Here is a 15123-nt window from a genome sequence, read left to right as displayed (position 1 = left end):
TACCTGCTCAAAATCCAATTTAGACCCAATTTTTTTGAAGAAATTTTCAGTGTTCAAAATACCGACCTCAATTTATATAATAATATATACCGTACCACTTCCTACTGTGAGTCACCTAAAAAAATCTCTCCTTTTCTTGTGTACCAGGAATCCTGGCCCCTCATCTTCTTTTAATCTTTATCCGACTGTATCTTATCCCTATTTCCACCAAATAAACCAAGCTACAACTTTTTTTTTTGTTTGCAGTCCTCGATTCCCTCAGAAAACGCCACGTGTCATTCACCCTACCATATAAGGCCACGTGTCAGAGGCCCAAGCATATCCAGCCACGTGTGTGCGTGGAAATCTATGCGGGACCATCGAACGTGAAGGCTTTTACGGCTCCCAATGTTTAAATGACCATTCGGGCCACGGACCCCACCGCCTCTTTTCTCCTTCGAGACGTCGGTACAACTAAACAAAATGGGGGTATTTCCGGAATTAAAATATGAGGCGCAAGTCGCATGTCACGGCATCCCAAGCGCAATCATCCACCAAGTAATAAATCGGACCTGCTCTCGGTGGGACCGGATTCGGACACGGGGCCCAATGAGGATGCAGTTTTAGATGGAGCCCTCAGCCACAAGTAATGACAGCCACCAGCTTCTCGCTCCCTCTCTTATTCTCCATCCGCAAGTTGTTTTCTTTAATCTTAAAATAAAATACAGAAAAACCTGGCCACCAAAAAAAACCACGCCCGTCTTGTTTGTTTTGCAGCTCAAACACTCCAAATCCCAAATAAACCCATCTGAATTTTCAGTTTGCGAGATCGATTTCTTCATCTGGGCTAGCTTAAATCTCGGAATCACAAACTGAGTCCCGTTCAATTTCCCAAATAGTCAATCAAAAGGTTTGTTTTCTCTTCACTTTGATTTATATCAGTTGTGTAAAATCTTGGGGGTTTTTTTTTTTTGGTTGTGATTTTTATGTTTGATGTATTGGATTGACCTTGCTATTCACTGCTGTTATGATATTGTTTGATGATAGTCGATAAAGTGGCTTGAATTTTCACTTTTACTTGGTTTGATGAGTTCTGGATGGTTCAGATGCTGTGAAAGTGTAGGAAAGAAATGAAATTCTGAATTTTAAGCAATTTTAGAGATATATTGGATGCAGTCGGTACTGGAAATCAAAGAAATTGTGAAGTTAAATGGTTTAATAATTAGTTACTTGGATGTGAAATAAAAAAAAATTTGTGCTTTTGTCATGCTTCTGGTTTACCTGTTTTGTACTAAGCAGATCTGGAAACTAGATTTGAGCGCTTGCTAATTTGGTGCTGTTCATGTAGAAAAACCTTCAATTTTATGATTATCCTATCCAATCCAATCCTAAGCACCAAACAAGACATCTAAATCTCTGTTTGATTACAAGAAAATTGAGGATGTAGGGCGTTTAAAGAATAGATGAAATTTTGTTGCTTTGTTACCTAACTGTACAAGACTTGAGTGCATAATTAGAGTGGAGAACCAACATGAAGGGGATATAGGATTTCTTCCCCTTATTTGTTGACTTGCCCTGTACAAATAAGTTATCAAAATCTGAAATTCAGAATTACCTTTTGTGATTCTGATTCATTTATGCTTGTTATAACATTTCTATCATCTATTTTCAGGATAAGTCTCATGGATTGGTATTACGGCGTTGATGATCTTGTTGTTCCAAATGATGGACAATTGGATAGGCTTCCATCACCGGACAGTTGGTCAAGATGGGGAATAAGTCCATCTGAATATTTTCAGTCGACTAATAAATGCTTTTCAACGTATCCACAATTCAACAAAGGGTCCAACTTTAGTGGTAACAGTTTGTTTGGTGAAGTCGAGATGGAAACTTCTGTTAATGAAAAAGATCCGTCGAGCAGTTCAAGTGCATGTGAAGGATTGTCCGAGGCCTCTCTTCAGCAGACCACTCTTTCATACAATCGGGCTAATAATCAACTTGAAGACCTAGCAGGACTCGAACAGATGGATGACATTTTCCTGTACAAGCGTAACCTCTGGGATTAAGATTCTTGATGTAGTTTCTTAACTGCCTTCATTTGTCATAATCAAGTATGGCATCATAGGAAGTCCAATGGAAATTGAATTGCTCCATTGTGTTTTCATGTCATATTCTGCACTATTTTATCTTGGGGGTTTGTGCCAGTATGAAAGATGGCATCGGCTGCATGATACCGAATAATTTAGAGGCATAAAATTCAAACTGTTTTTATAACACCATTCTTGGAAGGTCTTAGTTTTCTTTTAGACCTATTTTAGACCCTAAAATTTTTTAACATCTGATTTCCCCTTCATGCAGGAGTTCCTTACTTGACGATCTTCCTGGGGCAGAAAACGCACACAAATCATTCTCTTTTTGTTCTGATTCCAATGGCTTGTTACCCACTGATAGTATCTCGACAAGCACGAGTTTGGAAGCATCAAGTATCTCGAGCAGTGTGCGCAGTGCAGGAAATTCAATGTATCTTCAAACTCATGCATTTTCACCAACTGTGGGTTCTGATAAACGAGATGCCACTACTTCACAGTTTAATCAGTGCAACTCGGAGAACGAAAATTTCCCTCCAGTAAAGGTAATATATTTTTTGAACCATTAGCTTGCCCTGTTCGGATCCTGGGGACAGCAGTCTTAATAAAATGCTTGGGTTACTAACAATCTCCATGCATCTGTATGTTGAAGTTTTGAAGTGTTTAAGTGGTTATTACTTATGTATTGCGTATAACTTAGTTGCAACTGAAAATCTGTTTTTTTTTTTTTTTTTTTTTTTTTGTGTTAACAGGAAATGCATAATTCTTTGCAGTTTCCAGAGTAAGATGGTCTGTATGTAGTCTTAGAAACATAAAAATCCCGATTTTATTAAAAGTCAGATTTTTCTGGCTACGTACGTGGATTCAGACTTTGTTTAATAATTTATATCAAGAACTTCATCTTCAGGGAAAAAATTCATTAAACTACAATATGATAACTTGAATGAACTATGATATGATAACTTGAAAATTTTGATGTCCTCAATCTGATCTGTGTTGTGGCCTTGTAGTTACTCTGCAAGACAAGTAACACTACAATCTATAAAAGATCATTGTTCATGCTTTAGGTGCTTTGACACAATTTTATGGCAATGTTCCAAGTGCTGTTATGTGTTGTCTGTTTTTTATTGAATACCATCCTGAGGTTACTGTTTTTTGGGATTTTGTGCCTTCTTATTTTCCTTGGTTTCAAAAACTCTATAAAATTTAATTTAATTTTTGAAGCAGAACTCCTTGCTGAACGTTTCTAGCATCTGTTATTGCAGTTGATTTGTTTTAGCATCTCGAGTTTTACGTACTAACATTTGTATATTTCTGCAGTACTAGTTTTCTTGACCAGTAGTTTCTTATTAATGTAGTTTTGTTTAATGTACAGACAGCAAGAGTTTTTGCCCCACCTGAGCAAAGCAACAGGAATGGACCCATTGGTGAGGAGTCATCAGTTGAAGAGTCTGTATTACATGAACTGGAAATGGTGATGAAACTGGTAAACTTAGGCTTCAAAAGCAGAATAATGCACATGTTATAAAGCAAGTCCATCACATTCATTTTTTGTTATGGAATCTTACCCTGTTATTGGATGATCAGTTGAATGAGAAGACCCGAATTTGCTTTCGAGATTCCTTGTACCGTCTTGCAAACAACTCAAACGGAAATCACACTACACAGAGCCAAGATGGGGCTGAAGCAATCGAAAATGAAAAACCCTTATCATGGACAGCCCAGGATGAAACAGTCAGGTATATTTTGTAATACTTGATACATTACTTCTGTCTTGTTAGAATATTATTTTGTCCATTTCATGTTAGAAAACTGGCCTTGCTGAATTGTGATGGTCAAATTAAAAGCCACAGGTCACATGTTACTGATAGGGTGATTGTGGTAAATTATTTATATGATTCCCTTTCGGGTGTTCATTTCTGACAGTGTTAAAGTTCTATCTCTGCCCGAGAGTTAAATTTGACAGCCCTGAAATCTCTTGATTGCAATAATTGCCAGGGATGCTTTTTGGCAGGGGAGGATACTATTTTTATTTTACTCAGTAGTGAAGAATGAAGTTTTCATATTTGCCCTTGGTACTGCTTTGAAGTACTCTCAAGGTGTTCCTACATTGGCTTGTAGTTGCAATGTACATACCAAACTGGGCGTTGGGCGCTGGTGGGGCATTGAATCCTAGTGTGATGAGTGTTCTTTACATTAGCTTGTAGTTCAGTTTGTTAATGTAGTTTAGTTTTTAATGTTTTTGCTGTGTCCTAGTCATGGTTATTGTCTCTCAAGCTGTTATTGACCAAAAAATAAATTTCATATTCAGGTCAGGGAGCAATAAAGGGACGGAATCAGAGACGAACGCCATTGACAGAGCAATCGCAAACCTCATGTTTAATGAGATGGACTTTAATGCACAGGACCTTTCTGGAGGCGCATCATTAGACTCCAAACAAGAAGTCAATGGAGCGACTGGGCAACAAGCTGATGACGCTTACCGGCCACAAATCTCTCATATCCCCTCACTTGTACCACAAGATGCTGAAGTTCCAACACTAGGTGAAATAAACATGGATGTGGCGACAGATGATGAAATGCACATCAGTTTCTCGTCATGTAATGCTGGTGGGAAGCGAAAAGCTCCAATGAGGGAGTTCGCGTCTACAACTGAGTTCTAAAAGGCTATTCGAACAACGGCATATATGGCCAAGGTTTGTGGTCAAAGAACTTTGCTCGAATTGCTTTGAGGACGTTTGTTACTTCCCTTGTACATACAAATCCCGTCTAGTTAGTGTGCAATGTTCAAAGATTTGATGTATCTCTGTTCTGCTCAGTTTTGATTGACATGCGAATGAGCGAATTTAAATCAGTACCTCGTCATAGACACGAATTTACGCTTTCCTACTGAAGGCTCGTTCTAGTTACGCTATAGTGTGTTATATTCAGAAGACTTTACATGCATCCTCAAGCGTGTGCTGTAACTTGTTTGGATAATTATATGGCAAGTTACATTTGTGGTCTCTAGTGTATGGGATTGGTATCACTATAAATCTCTATTTCGCTTTCGACATCATGTTTCACTTTCTTTAATTTCAAACAGTTTTGCAAGCTTTATTTTGTGGGTGTGTTGTAGCTTGCGTAGTGACCGACTCGACCTCCTCTCCCTGTCCTCCCCGGCCCTATGTTCGCACCGCCTGCGATGGCCCCGATTCTCGTAGAAATCGGTGATGTGATGATATAATGGTGGCACGGAGATTGACATTGAACTGTGAGCTTGGATCTCTAGCCCAGGCCCATGTTCTTATTTTAATCCCTTGATTTGGGGGGCGCAGTGTAGTTTAAACCAAGTTTAGGACTTGGCTATGGGGAAGTAAACGATTAAGAACATAAACAATTGCAGATGAAGAGGAGGCAGAAGACCTATCAATGATTCAGTTTATAGATTATGCTCCTCGACATGCCCTCCAATTATTCTATAGTCAATTTATAAGACATTTTCTTCACCTTGGTCCTCATTTTTTCTTGATCCATAATTTACCAAGTTTGCTACTCCACACATCTACATTTCCTCAAGTTCCTCCCATGCACTATCTTCTCGATGTGCATTACTTCACACTAGTAATGACAATGAGAAATAGACTCGATTGAGTCAAATAAGAATTGATTTTAGACTCAGCATGATCCATGATAAAAATCACCGATATTACTCTAACTTGACTACATATTAATAGGTGTTGAGTTTAGTTGACCATCCACATATAAGCTGTATATTATTTTGTCATATCTCAAAAAGCTTTGATGTTTTTTATGGATTCATTTGGAAGTGCTTTTAGAATGATTGAAAGTGTTTTTAGAGAAAATGATTTTGGATTTCAAAAGCACTTGAAGTGCTTTTCCAGAATTCACTTGCGTTTTTACTAAGAATTAGTTCCAAAAGCATTTCCACATAATACACTTTCAGTCATTTAGAAGCACTTAAAAGTGGGGGTTTTTTTTTTTTTTTAATCAAAATTCACTTGCGTTTTTACTAAGAATTAGTTTCAAAAATATTTTCACTCAAAACGCTTTTAACCATTTTAAAAGCACTTCCAAACAAGTCGAATAACGAGCCACGCGTTTTCTCATATCTCAAAGTGTAGCAAACTTGACTTGCTTTGCGACAACCTCAAAAAATTGCTCTTCTCGAGCTACCTGACATTAGGAGTAGGATTTTCTCCCCTCTTTTTTCCCCTCCCCTTCCCTCCCCTCTCCTCAACGGTCTCGATTAATCATATAGGGAAAAAAAACGTTGTATTGGTTTTACAATTTGTATAAAAATCGTTTTGAACATTACCTTCATATAATAGGGCCTTTCAAATTTGAAAGGAATGACGATCCATGTTCTTCTTTTAATTAAGAATACTTACTTATCAAGTTGATTAGTAAATAAGTACTTCTGTAGAGAATTAAAGAGTGCTTCTGTGATGTAGAAAAGGTGGCAGTATGCATCCAAAACCAACCCGGCAAACGCAAATTCAGTAGCAAAGTCCTTACAATGTAGATTTGGACTCCAAACTCTGATTTGGTTCTATGACTCGCCGTTTCGTGTCATGAGTGCAACTCAATCTGATTTAGACCAAAATTCTTCGTTTCCTATGTTAAATTTGGATTTAAAGTTTTCAGGATATTTCGTAATTTGCTTTCAATTGTGATTCCTAGCAAGATTAGGGTGAAGGTAGACTATAAAACCATCGTTTGTGCGGTGCTAGGGTTGGTATCTTTCTTTTTTCAATCTTAAACTTTGAGAGGTCTTTTATGGTTTCTCGTGGATTTCAGTTATCGTTTGATTTCCTTCTATTGTCAAAATGTATCACTTTGTTTCCCACCTTATGTCCATTTCTCCACCCAATTTTTATGTGAAAGCTTTAATGACAAGTTCATCATTTCGTAAACGACTTGTAAGTACCTGAGTACAAATATTGCCAAACATGACAAATGACATGAATGATCGAACACCACTCTCAACCTATTCGATCGATTCTGTTATGGATATGGTTACTTAGACTTTGCTTATTGGTATCTTTTATATACACAACGTCTAATGCTAAAGGTTTTCATCTGTGAGTCTTTTCAGCTTTCAAAATATACGCAGATTGTCATTGCTTGGCCACCAGCTTGTTTTCCTTTAAAAAAAAAAAAAACAATAGTTATCTATCTTTAGCTAAACCACCAAACTAAAAGCCTAACCATCTATAAACAAGGAATAAAACAGTCCATATCCTTAATTCCCCGTTAAACTATTCAACAATACTCGCAACGTGCACACCACAAAATCACAAACTTAAAACTCCTCTTCTTATACACCCTAGCTCATTTCCACAACCAAGTTCTCATCAAAGTCATCTCTCAAACATTGCCGTCCCCCGTGATTCAACAATCCACCTACCACCAGTTTTTCTAATGGCAGCAGCGGAAACACAGCCGCCACCGCCACCGCTACCAGCATCGTCGCCACGATCTCAAAACCCCAAACCAACTACACCAACGGTGAATACACCTCCGCCTATCTCCCTCCAACCATCCACGAAAAAAGGTCCATCAAAACCTACTAAACTATTCCGGCGCTTTCGCGCTGTTTTCCGGTCATTTCCAATCATATCTCCTTCATGCAAGATTCCTGTTTCACTCCACGGAAACCGTATTGGAGACGGACACCTCCATGGAGGGACACGGATGACCGGAACCCTATTTGGGTGCCGTAAAGCTAGGGTTAACCTCGTTATCCAGGAAAGCCCTAGATGTCTTCCCATGCTTGTCCTTGAGCTTGGGATACCCACAGGAAAGCTCCTCCAAGATATGGGAATGGGGCTTGTTAGAATAGCCCTAGAGTGCGAAAAGAAACCGGGCCAGAAGATGAAGGTCGTTGATGAGCCGATATGGGTGTTATATTGCAATGGGAAGAAATCAGGGTACGGAGTTAGAAGGGAGCCGACGGAGGATGACCTGAGTGTGATGCAAGTGTTGCATGCAGTGTCCATGGGAGCTGGGGTGCTACCAAATGAAACTGAGTTGCCAGATGGTGACCTAATGTACATGCGAGCACAGTTCGAACGTGTTGTTGGGTCTAGGGATTCGGAGACATATTATATGATGAATCCGGATGGAAACAATGGCCCTGAGCTCAGTGTGTTCTTCGTCAGGGTCTAATTCGATCAAGTCAAGTCTGAGGAAAAAGGTTAATCAATATTTCTGGGAAAGAAAAAAAAAAATGGTCCACATGCAAGGCACGAAGTGTTAATGTCGTTGAAAGGGTTCGGGGAAAAGTATATACACCTCCAATTGGTCTTCAATGGAGGCAATGTTGGGATTATGGACCGTGTATATCGCATCTTGCTTTATGTGGGTAGACCCTACGTTTTGACCCTGAAATATTGCGTCGTGTCTTTAAGTCGTAATGTTCTTTGTTTGTTCATGAGAGAAAAGACATACAATTTTTTATTTTTTATTTTCATACTTTGTAAAAGTAATTTTCGTACCAATCAGAATCAAATCAGTTGACTAAGAAGAATATATTCTGTATACTCCATATGCAGATTTTGTTCCTTTTGTTTCTTTCTTTGTTCTTCATTAGTGCGCATCAATTATTGTAGCTAGAGGAAAAGATTTGTAACTCAAGTGATTAAGAGCATTCATCTTTGATAATTCACGTTAAGTGAGGATAAGGTAGGGTGGGTGGTGGAGGGAAAGAAGTTTGAGTTAAGCCACATTTAGGTCAATTGTAATAATTAGGTATCGTACTTACTATGCGTCAAACATTAGACCTCTAGCTTACAAGAATTCTGAGTTATACATAACTCATGTCTTCAAGGTTCCTTATAGTACTTGATTGTTGCAGTCATATGATTTGTTTGGAAGTGTTTTTAAAATGGCTGGAAGCGCTTTTGATGAAAATGTTTTTTAGAACGAGTTCTTAGTAAAAATACAAGTGAATCTTAAAAAAACAATTGAAGTGATTCTAGAACCTAAAAACATTTTCTCTAAAATTGCTTTTATTCATTTAAAGCACTTTCAAACGAGCTCATATATTTACAATGTGTTCACAATATATGAAATATTAGGCCTAGTAAAGTCCTATTTGCGCTCCAACTATGCTTTGATAGAGGGTAGGATCATGTTGAGAGTAAGAATCCGACATCAGGGAAAGGAAAAACTTTGCATGTGTTTATAAGTAATTGAGCCACTTTTCATATTGCTAATTGATTTTATGGTGAAACTCTAACTTTCTTCATGGTATCAGAGTAGGTTAGGCTTGAAAATTTGCCACATGTGAGGGGGTGTGTTGAGAGTATAAATCCCACATCGGGAAAATGAGAGACACTGCATGTACTTATAAGTAATTGGGTTACTCTATATTGCCAATTGGTTTTATGGTGAAACTTCAACTTTCTTCATTTCTTTAAGTAATTTATCATCATCATCCTTAATAATCTGGGCATGGAGCTTGTAAGTGTTAAAATAGGAGCCTAGGGTTTATGAGAATATTTTTTTGTTTTATATCTCCATGTGGAGACGAATATTTATAAAAATACAATCCTTGTAGGACAAAGAAACAATAACTCTTAACCTATTTACAAAATTAAATAAAATTCTACAAGGAAATAAAATAAGAATTTAATGACTCCTATTTTAAATTGGGCTCATGCAAACATTCCACCTCAAGTTGGTGCATAGATATCGCTAATACCCAACTTGTTAAGTTAGTATTGAAATACCTTACTTGATGCAGCCTTAGTCAATATATCTATTAGTTAAACTTCAATCTTCACAAATAGAAGTTGACTAATACGTCCCTTCCACTTCTTGATAAATGCCTTTCCACTTCGACAGGTTTGTGCGATCACGTTAAACTAAATTGTAAGATATGTGAATTGTAGCCTTATTATCGGAAAACAAGTTCATAGCACAGACCTCAAATATATCCGTCTCTTCTCAAATCTGCATCAGTATATCCATCTATTCTCAAATGGTCATTCTTATAAAACGTAATCTCTTTCATGGCGCAGACCTCAGATATCCACATATCTTTAAAACTGCTTCATGTGATCTTCACTAGATAAATTCTTTCAACTAAAACATAATGTCCAAAAACTGGCTTACAACACATACTGCATATGCGATATCAGCTCTAGCGTGCGTGACAGATTCTTCCAATTAACCTTCGATAAGGATCTTTGTTTGATGCAACCTAATATGGACATTCTTCAAGGTGATGATTATGAACAATAAGTGTATATGGCGGTTTACAGTCTAGTAGGGCGGTTTACAGTCTAGTAGGGCGATTTCAGCGAACAAGTCTAAAACACACTTTCATTATAAAAGAAATGTGTCTTATTCTGAACAAGCAACTTTGATTCTCAAAAAGTATTTCAATTACCAATATCCTTTATCTCAAATTTGACAGCTAGATACTTTTTTGGTCTTGGAATCTTTTGTTGATCATGATCTTTAGTTACAATCATATCCTCAACATAAATTATGAGAGCAGTTACCTTACCCTAATGATGCTTAAGGAAAAGAAATGATCCGAATTGCTATGCTTGAAACCATATTTCTTCATAGCCGCATAAAATTTTCCAAACCAAGCTCTAGGTGATTGCTTTAACCCATACACGGTCTTCTTCAATTTACACATCTTTGGATTATTAGACACAACATATCTTGAAGGTACATTCATATAAACATCTTCTTTCAGATTTCTATGAAGAGAAAAGCATAATTCATATCAAACTGCTGTAAAGGCCAATAGCAGCAAAAGATAAGAAAACACGAGCCTCATTGATATTTGCCACATGAGCAAATGTCTTTCCTTAGTTAATTCCATAAGTTTGAGTGTAGGCCCTTGCAACTAATCTTGCCTTATATCTCTCCACCGTACCATCTACCTTGTATTTCATAGTATACATCCATGTGCAACCAACTACCTTTTACATCTATGTAATGGAACCAAGTTCCAATCCTGATTTTTCATAATGCCTCAATCTCTTCCATCATTGCCTTTCTCTTTTTCACGGCCTTTCCCCATTTGGGATCAAACTGGATTTTCTCTACATTACTTGGAATATGAATGGTAGAAAGCTGATGGACAAGCACCTTTCTTGAAGGTGAATGTCAAGAACCTTGAAAACACAACAAAGGCAATCAATCATCTCTGCACGATTGCGCGAAAATAATGGTTTTCCTTCGTCACCATCTTCATGAAGGCTTGAATCTGAGTACCTTGGAGTGAAGGATCTTGCTGTTCTTTGGAATAATTTGGAAGAACGATCTCTATGAAGGAAAGCATAATTCATATCAAACTGTCGTAAAGGCCAATTCAAATTACCAGCCAGAGATAAGAAAAGTCCTAAGGATTTTGAGAGAATATCTACAAGGGTTATCCCTTATTTATATTGGAGCCTTGTGAGGAGCAAAAAGGAATCATTTTCCCACCAAGACTTGGATCCCTACCTTGCGAAGAAAAGTACTAATCAAGAGGAACTGCATCTCCTTTTGTTTCCTAATTAAACACAAGTAGCTAGATGTGCGGGCATTTGTGTAGACTTCAATTAATCATGTCTAATAGGTGAATGACAAGTGGATTATCAGTTCACTATGACGAATTTGTCCTTGACATCTTGAATAGATCATACATGATACTTCAGTGGTTATGCATCGCCTACCCTATAGGTCTTGGGCCTTCGGACCAGGTATATACCCTTACTCCTACAATCGTGCCCTTTCAGGTATATGTCATTACTCTTCAGAATCTCCCTTAGTTGTCCCTCGGTCTGGCTAATCCATCTGCTAAATACCGAGCCTACCACTAGAAATCTAATCAAATGGTCTGCTTAGTAAGGTATGCACCATCCTAGCAAAAGTCTACTTAGCATGATCTGGAACCCTATTGTTAAACTGCATATGAGAGGTCTCTCCTATAAATAGACAAGTCAATCAAGGAGATTGGTAGTCGTTACTTACTACCTAGAATCCTCACAGTTCAGTTTCTCTAGAATTATTTTCCTGACTTAGACATCGAATTGTTGGAAATTCAAATAAAAACAGGCTGTAAAAGGTTGCTTCTAGCTATTAGTTTCTTTACAGGTTGTATCCACACATGCTGCAACTACAAAGACTAAAGTTTCCTCCATGTGCTAGCTGAAATGGTGATGAAAGACAGCAAGTGTGCTGCCATGTGATGTGCTAGCAGGAAGACAGCAGTGTGCTGCTGTGTATTAGCCGAAAGAGTGTTGATTGCAAGCTGGAAAGATAGCTGCATATGTGTGCTAGACTGTCCAAAGTTCTTGCATGTGTTTTGAAAGGGTGTAAAGATGTGGAACACCATCATTCATTGCAAGTGTTGTTGCATTGTTTATTAATTTCTGTTTTGTATAAATAGGCCATCTTGCTAAGCTTAAATCATCCCATCCAAATCCCATTTCCATTCTCATTTTCAGCTTGTAAGCTTTAAGAGTTGTAAACTCTTCTAATATTTCAAAGTGTTTGTTATCACCAAGCTTGCTACTTCTTTCATATATCAAAGTCCAAGTGTTTTACCAAAGCTTGTTGCTTCCCTCCTTTCTCTATTTCTTTGTCCAATTTTATTGAGAGTGAAAGTGAGAGGTGTGATAAAGTTTGTAAACTTATCACCCACATATTTTGGTATTGAGTTAGTAAACTCCTTTGAATACCAACACGAATACCCTTTGGTAGACACCCTCCCCTTTGCTTACGTGTTGGTCAATTAGCCTAACGGTGTAAATTTATCTTGCAAGTTTTTCGTCAGTCTATCCTTGACGAAAATTTACATCCACAGTTACAATGATCAATTACCTGATATATAAGAAAGTACAATTACGGAGAAAAATCCATAATCAACGATTCTATTCTAACAAGTAGGACTGGGGTAGAGCTGAACACACTGCAGTAAGTGGTAGTCGAACCGAAGCCATCTACTAAACTGCGGTAAGTGGCTTGATAATCTCAATTTTGGCATGAACTTTTTCACTATAATTGAGTGGCAGAGTGTCCAAAACAAGAATAAACCAACCAAATTATGGGTCGAGTTTCTGACTTTTGAAAGGCCATATTTTGCCTTCGTGGACGGCCTCCTAGATAAATCTCTTAATTAACCCCACTGGTTTCACCTACCATCTCTTATCCTAATTATTTCTAGGCCACCTATACTGGCCAGAGCGGTTGTCTATGTGCGATGTCGCCTGCGATCTTACAGCTCGGATCAGTTTTCCAGCTTGGCGGTTTTACTGCCTATCCTTATTGTCTCTGTGGAAGGGAATCCCTAGGGAGTTAGTCCCAACCCAAGTGGTGAGCGTAGTGGAAGTGGGTTAGAAATTTGCAAAATTCAATTACCTTCCATTATTAACCCAAATGGTGAATTAGAAAATTTTGGGGAGTGAACGGTCTATTAGTGAGTAGAAATAAAGATGTGCAGAGATATAATCACCCAAATTAAATCAAAGGGCGACCACTAAATTCGATCCCTTGTTTCTTTCAAGTTTTAACTTCAGATTTGCCCTAATAGTGGCATGCAATATATATTGATACTGATTTATATTATATTATGAAACAAACACGACAACCTGATATGGAACAATTAAACTGAAAAGATTTACACTGCATAGCATTTCATAATTAAAATGATAAATCCACTTTCTTTTTGTGACAGAAACTTGACATAATCCACATTTTGGTTACAGTAAAATAAAGCAGACATGAAAATAGCCGGATAGATTGAATGATCGAGACCCAAAACCACTGCGACTAGGGTTCTGTAGGCCCTAGGGAAACACTTTGAATCTCAAACCTGAACCACATAACTTGTCTTCTATGACCTTGGACAGCCTCTCCACCATCTTTGGGGACAAATAGTTAACCCAATCTCCGACCTCAGCTTTTCTAAACAGGTTCTTATTCTCAAAGTTCTTAATAGAAGAACCAGTTTTATTAACCTCCAATTTCTTCATGTTGTCAAAGCAACACAGCTTCGAAATGCTTTCTATCACACCATTTTTCTCCTCTACCAGAGTAAAAGGGCAGCCCAAAAACTTGGCCAGTTTTTTTAGTTGAAAGACACCATCTTCCTTCAGGTCCTCATACTTCAAGAAAAGCACCTTTTGGGGCCTAAGCAAGCTCTCATTCCAGTACCCCAGCATGTGGTCCCAGAAGGGACCAAACCCTACTATGCCCTTGCAGTACATGTCAAATGCCTCCTCCATAGAGAGTGGAACTTTTGATTCTGGATTCACTTTGTTAAGGAAATGCCAAGAGGACACAAATGTGTCAAAAGGGTTCCTGCATATGTAAACAATCTTTGAGTTAGATTTTCTGATGGAGTTAGCCAGAGAAGCAAAAGGGATGTGGGTTCCAAAGAGTCTTGGCTGATCATCAGGAAGGTTGGTGGTGGTGAGATCAGGAATCTGGTTGTTTGCATAAAGCTTGTACTCAAAGAAAGGCACAAGGTCATGAGGGTTGGAAGTGAGCAAAGGGTGGCTCTTTGAGTTTGTGGTGAAACGGTGGCGGTTGACGGTGGCGAAAGCCAAGGCTTTCAACCATGTGGTGCCGGATTTTGGTATGGTGGCTAAGACTATGTCAGTGTCAGTAGCTTGGAAGTGCTTTTGGAAAGTGATTATGGACTGGATCTCAGCTGCCTGGCACCAAAAGCCTTGGAACTGATAGAGGTGAAGGGTTCTCCAACCTCTCTCCTTGGGGAGAGAAAGAAGCATTTGCTTGCACTCATCACTGATTTTTTCTTCCTCAGTGGGTGCCATTGATGTGGTTGTGGAGGTGGTAGAGGACGCAAACACCCCACGATTATATACTAGAGCTCCCACACATTCATGCATACACTTTGCATGTACAAGATCAACTGTTCATTTGTGTGCTCCAATCAAGCACGTGCCTTTCAATATTGGCATGCTACTTGTGCTGTTTGTACATCATTCATGGGACCATACCTATCCAACATGTCTGTAACGTGATGGTGACATTTTACATGTTGGAAGTTGGAATTAAACAATAAAGAGAAATCGGTGAAGCG

At 38.3% G+C, this 15123-nt stretch overlaps 3 protein-coding genes across 3 annotated transcripts; 2 read left to right on the top strand and 1 right to left on the bottom strand.

The window, feature by feature from the left end:
* Window positions 1-682: 682 nt before the first annotated feature.
* LOC137747703 (protein LNK3-like) lies at window positions 683-5119 on the top strand. The gene is made up of 6 exons (XM_068487863.1): window positions 683-889; window positions 1652-2020; window positions 2338-2611; window positions 3442-3552; window positions 3654-3805; window positions 4378-5119. The coding sequence occupies exons 2-6, from the start codon at window positions 1662-1664 to the stop codon at window positions 4727-4729; spliced, it is 1248 nt and encodes a 415-aa protein (XP_068343964.1). The 5' UTR covers window positions 683-889; window positions 1652-1661; the 3' UTR covers window positions 4730-5119.
* Window positions 5120-7206: 2087 nt separating this feature from the next.
* On the top strand, window positions 7207-8708 carry LOC137746506 (protein MIZU-KUSSEI 1-like). Its single transcript, XM_068486530.1, has one exon. The coding sequence runs from the start codon at window positions 7491-7493 to the stop codon at window positions 8235-8237; it is 747 nt and encodes a 248-aa protein (XP_068342631.1). The 5' UTR covers window positions 7207-7490; the 3' UTR covers window positions 8238-8708.
* A 4906-nt stretch (window positions 8709-13614) lies between these two features.
* On the bottom strand, window positions 13615-14854 carry LOC137746494 (cytosolic sulfotransferase 15-like). Its single transcript, XM_068486515.1, has one exon. It carries the CDS (start codon window positions 14852-14854, stop codon window positions 13865-13867), a length of 990 nt encoding a protein of 329 aa, XP_068342616.1. The 3' UTR covers window positions 13615-13864.
* Window positions 14855-15123: the final 269 nt, after the last annotated feature.

The sequence above is a fragment of the Pyrus communis genome, chromosome 10 (assembly GCF_963583255.1).
Source record: "Pyrus communis chromosome 10, drPyrComm1.1, whole genome shotgun sequence".
NCBI classification, from domain to species: domain Eukaryota; kingdom Viridiplantae; phylum Streptophyta; class Magnoliopsida; order Rosales; family Rosaceae; genus Pyrus; species Pyrus communis.
Note: the sequence above shows the minus strand (reverse complement) of the source record. Positions and strands in the feature narration are given on the sequence as shown.

Excerpts from the sequence above, each read along its gene's own strand:
- LOC137747703 (XM_068487863.1), top strand. The coding sequence starts at position 1,662 with ATGGATTGGTATTACGGCGTTGATGATCTTGTTGTTCCAAATGATGGA. Across the intron at positions 2,021-2,337 it reads CAGATGGATGACATTTTCCT|GAGTTCCTTACTTGACGATC; the intron begins GTACAAGCGTAA and ends CCCTTCATGCAG. Across the intron at positions 3,806-4,377 it reads GCCCAGGATGAAACAGTCAG|GTCAGGGAGCAATAAAGGGA; the intron begins GTATATTTTGTA and ends TTTCATATTCAG.
- LOC137746506 (XM_068486530.1), top strand. The coding sequence starts at position 7,491 with ATGGCAGCAGCGGAAACACAGCCGCCACCGCCACCGCTACCAGCATCG.
- LOC137746494 (XM_068486515.1), bottom strand. The coding sequence starts at position 14,854 with ATGGCACCCACTGAGGAAGAAAAAATCAGTGATGAGTGCAAGCAAATG.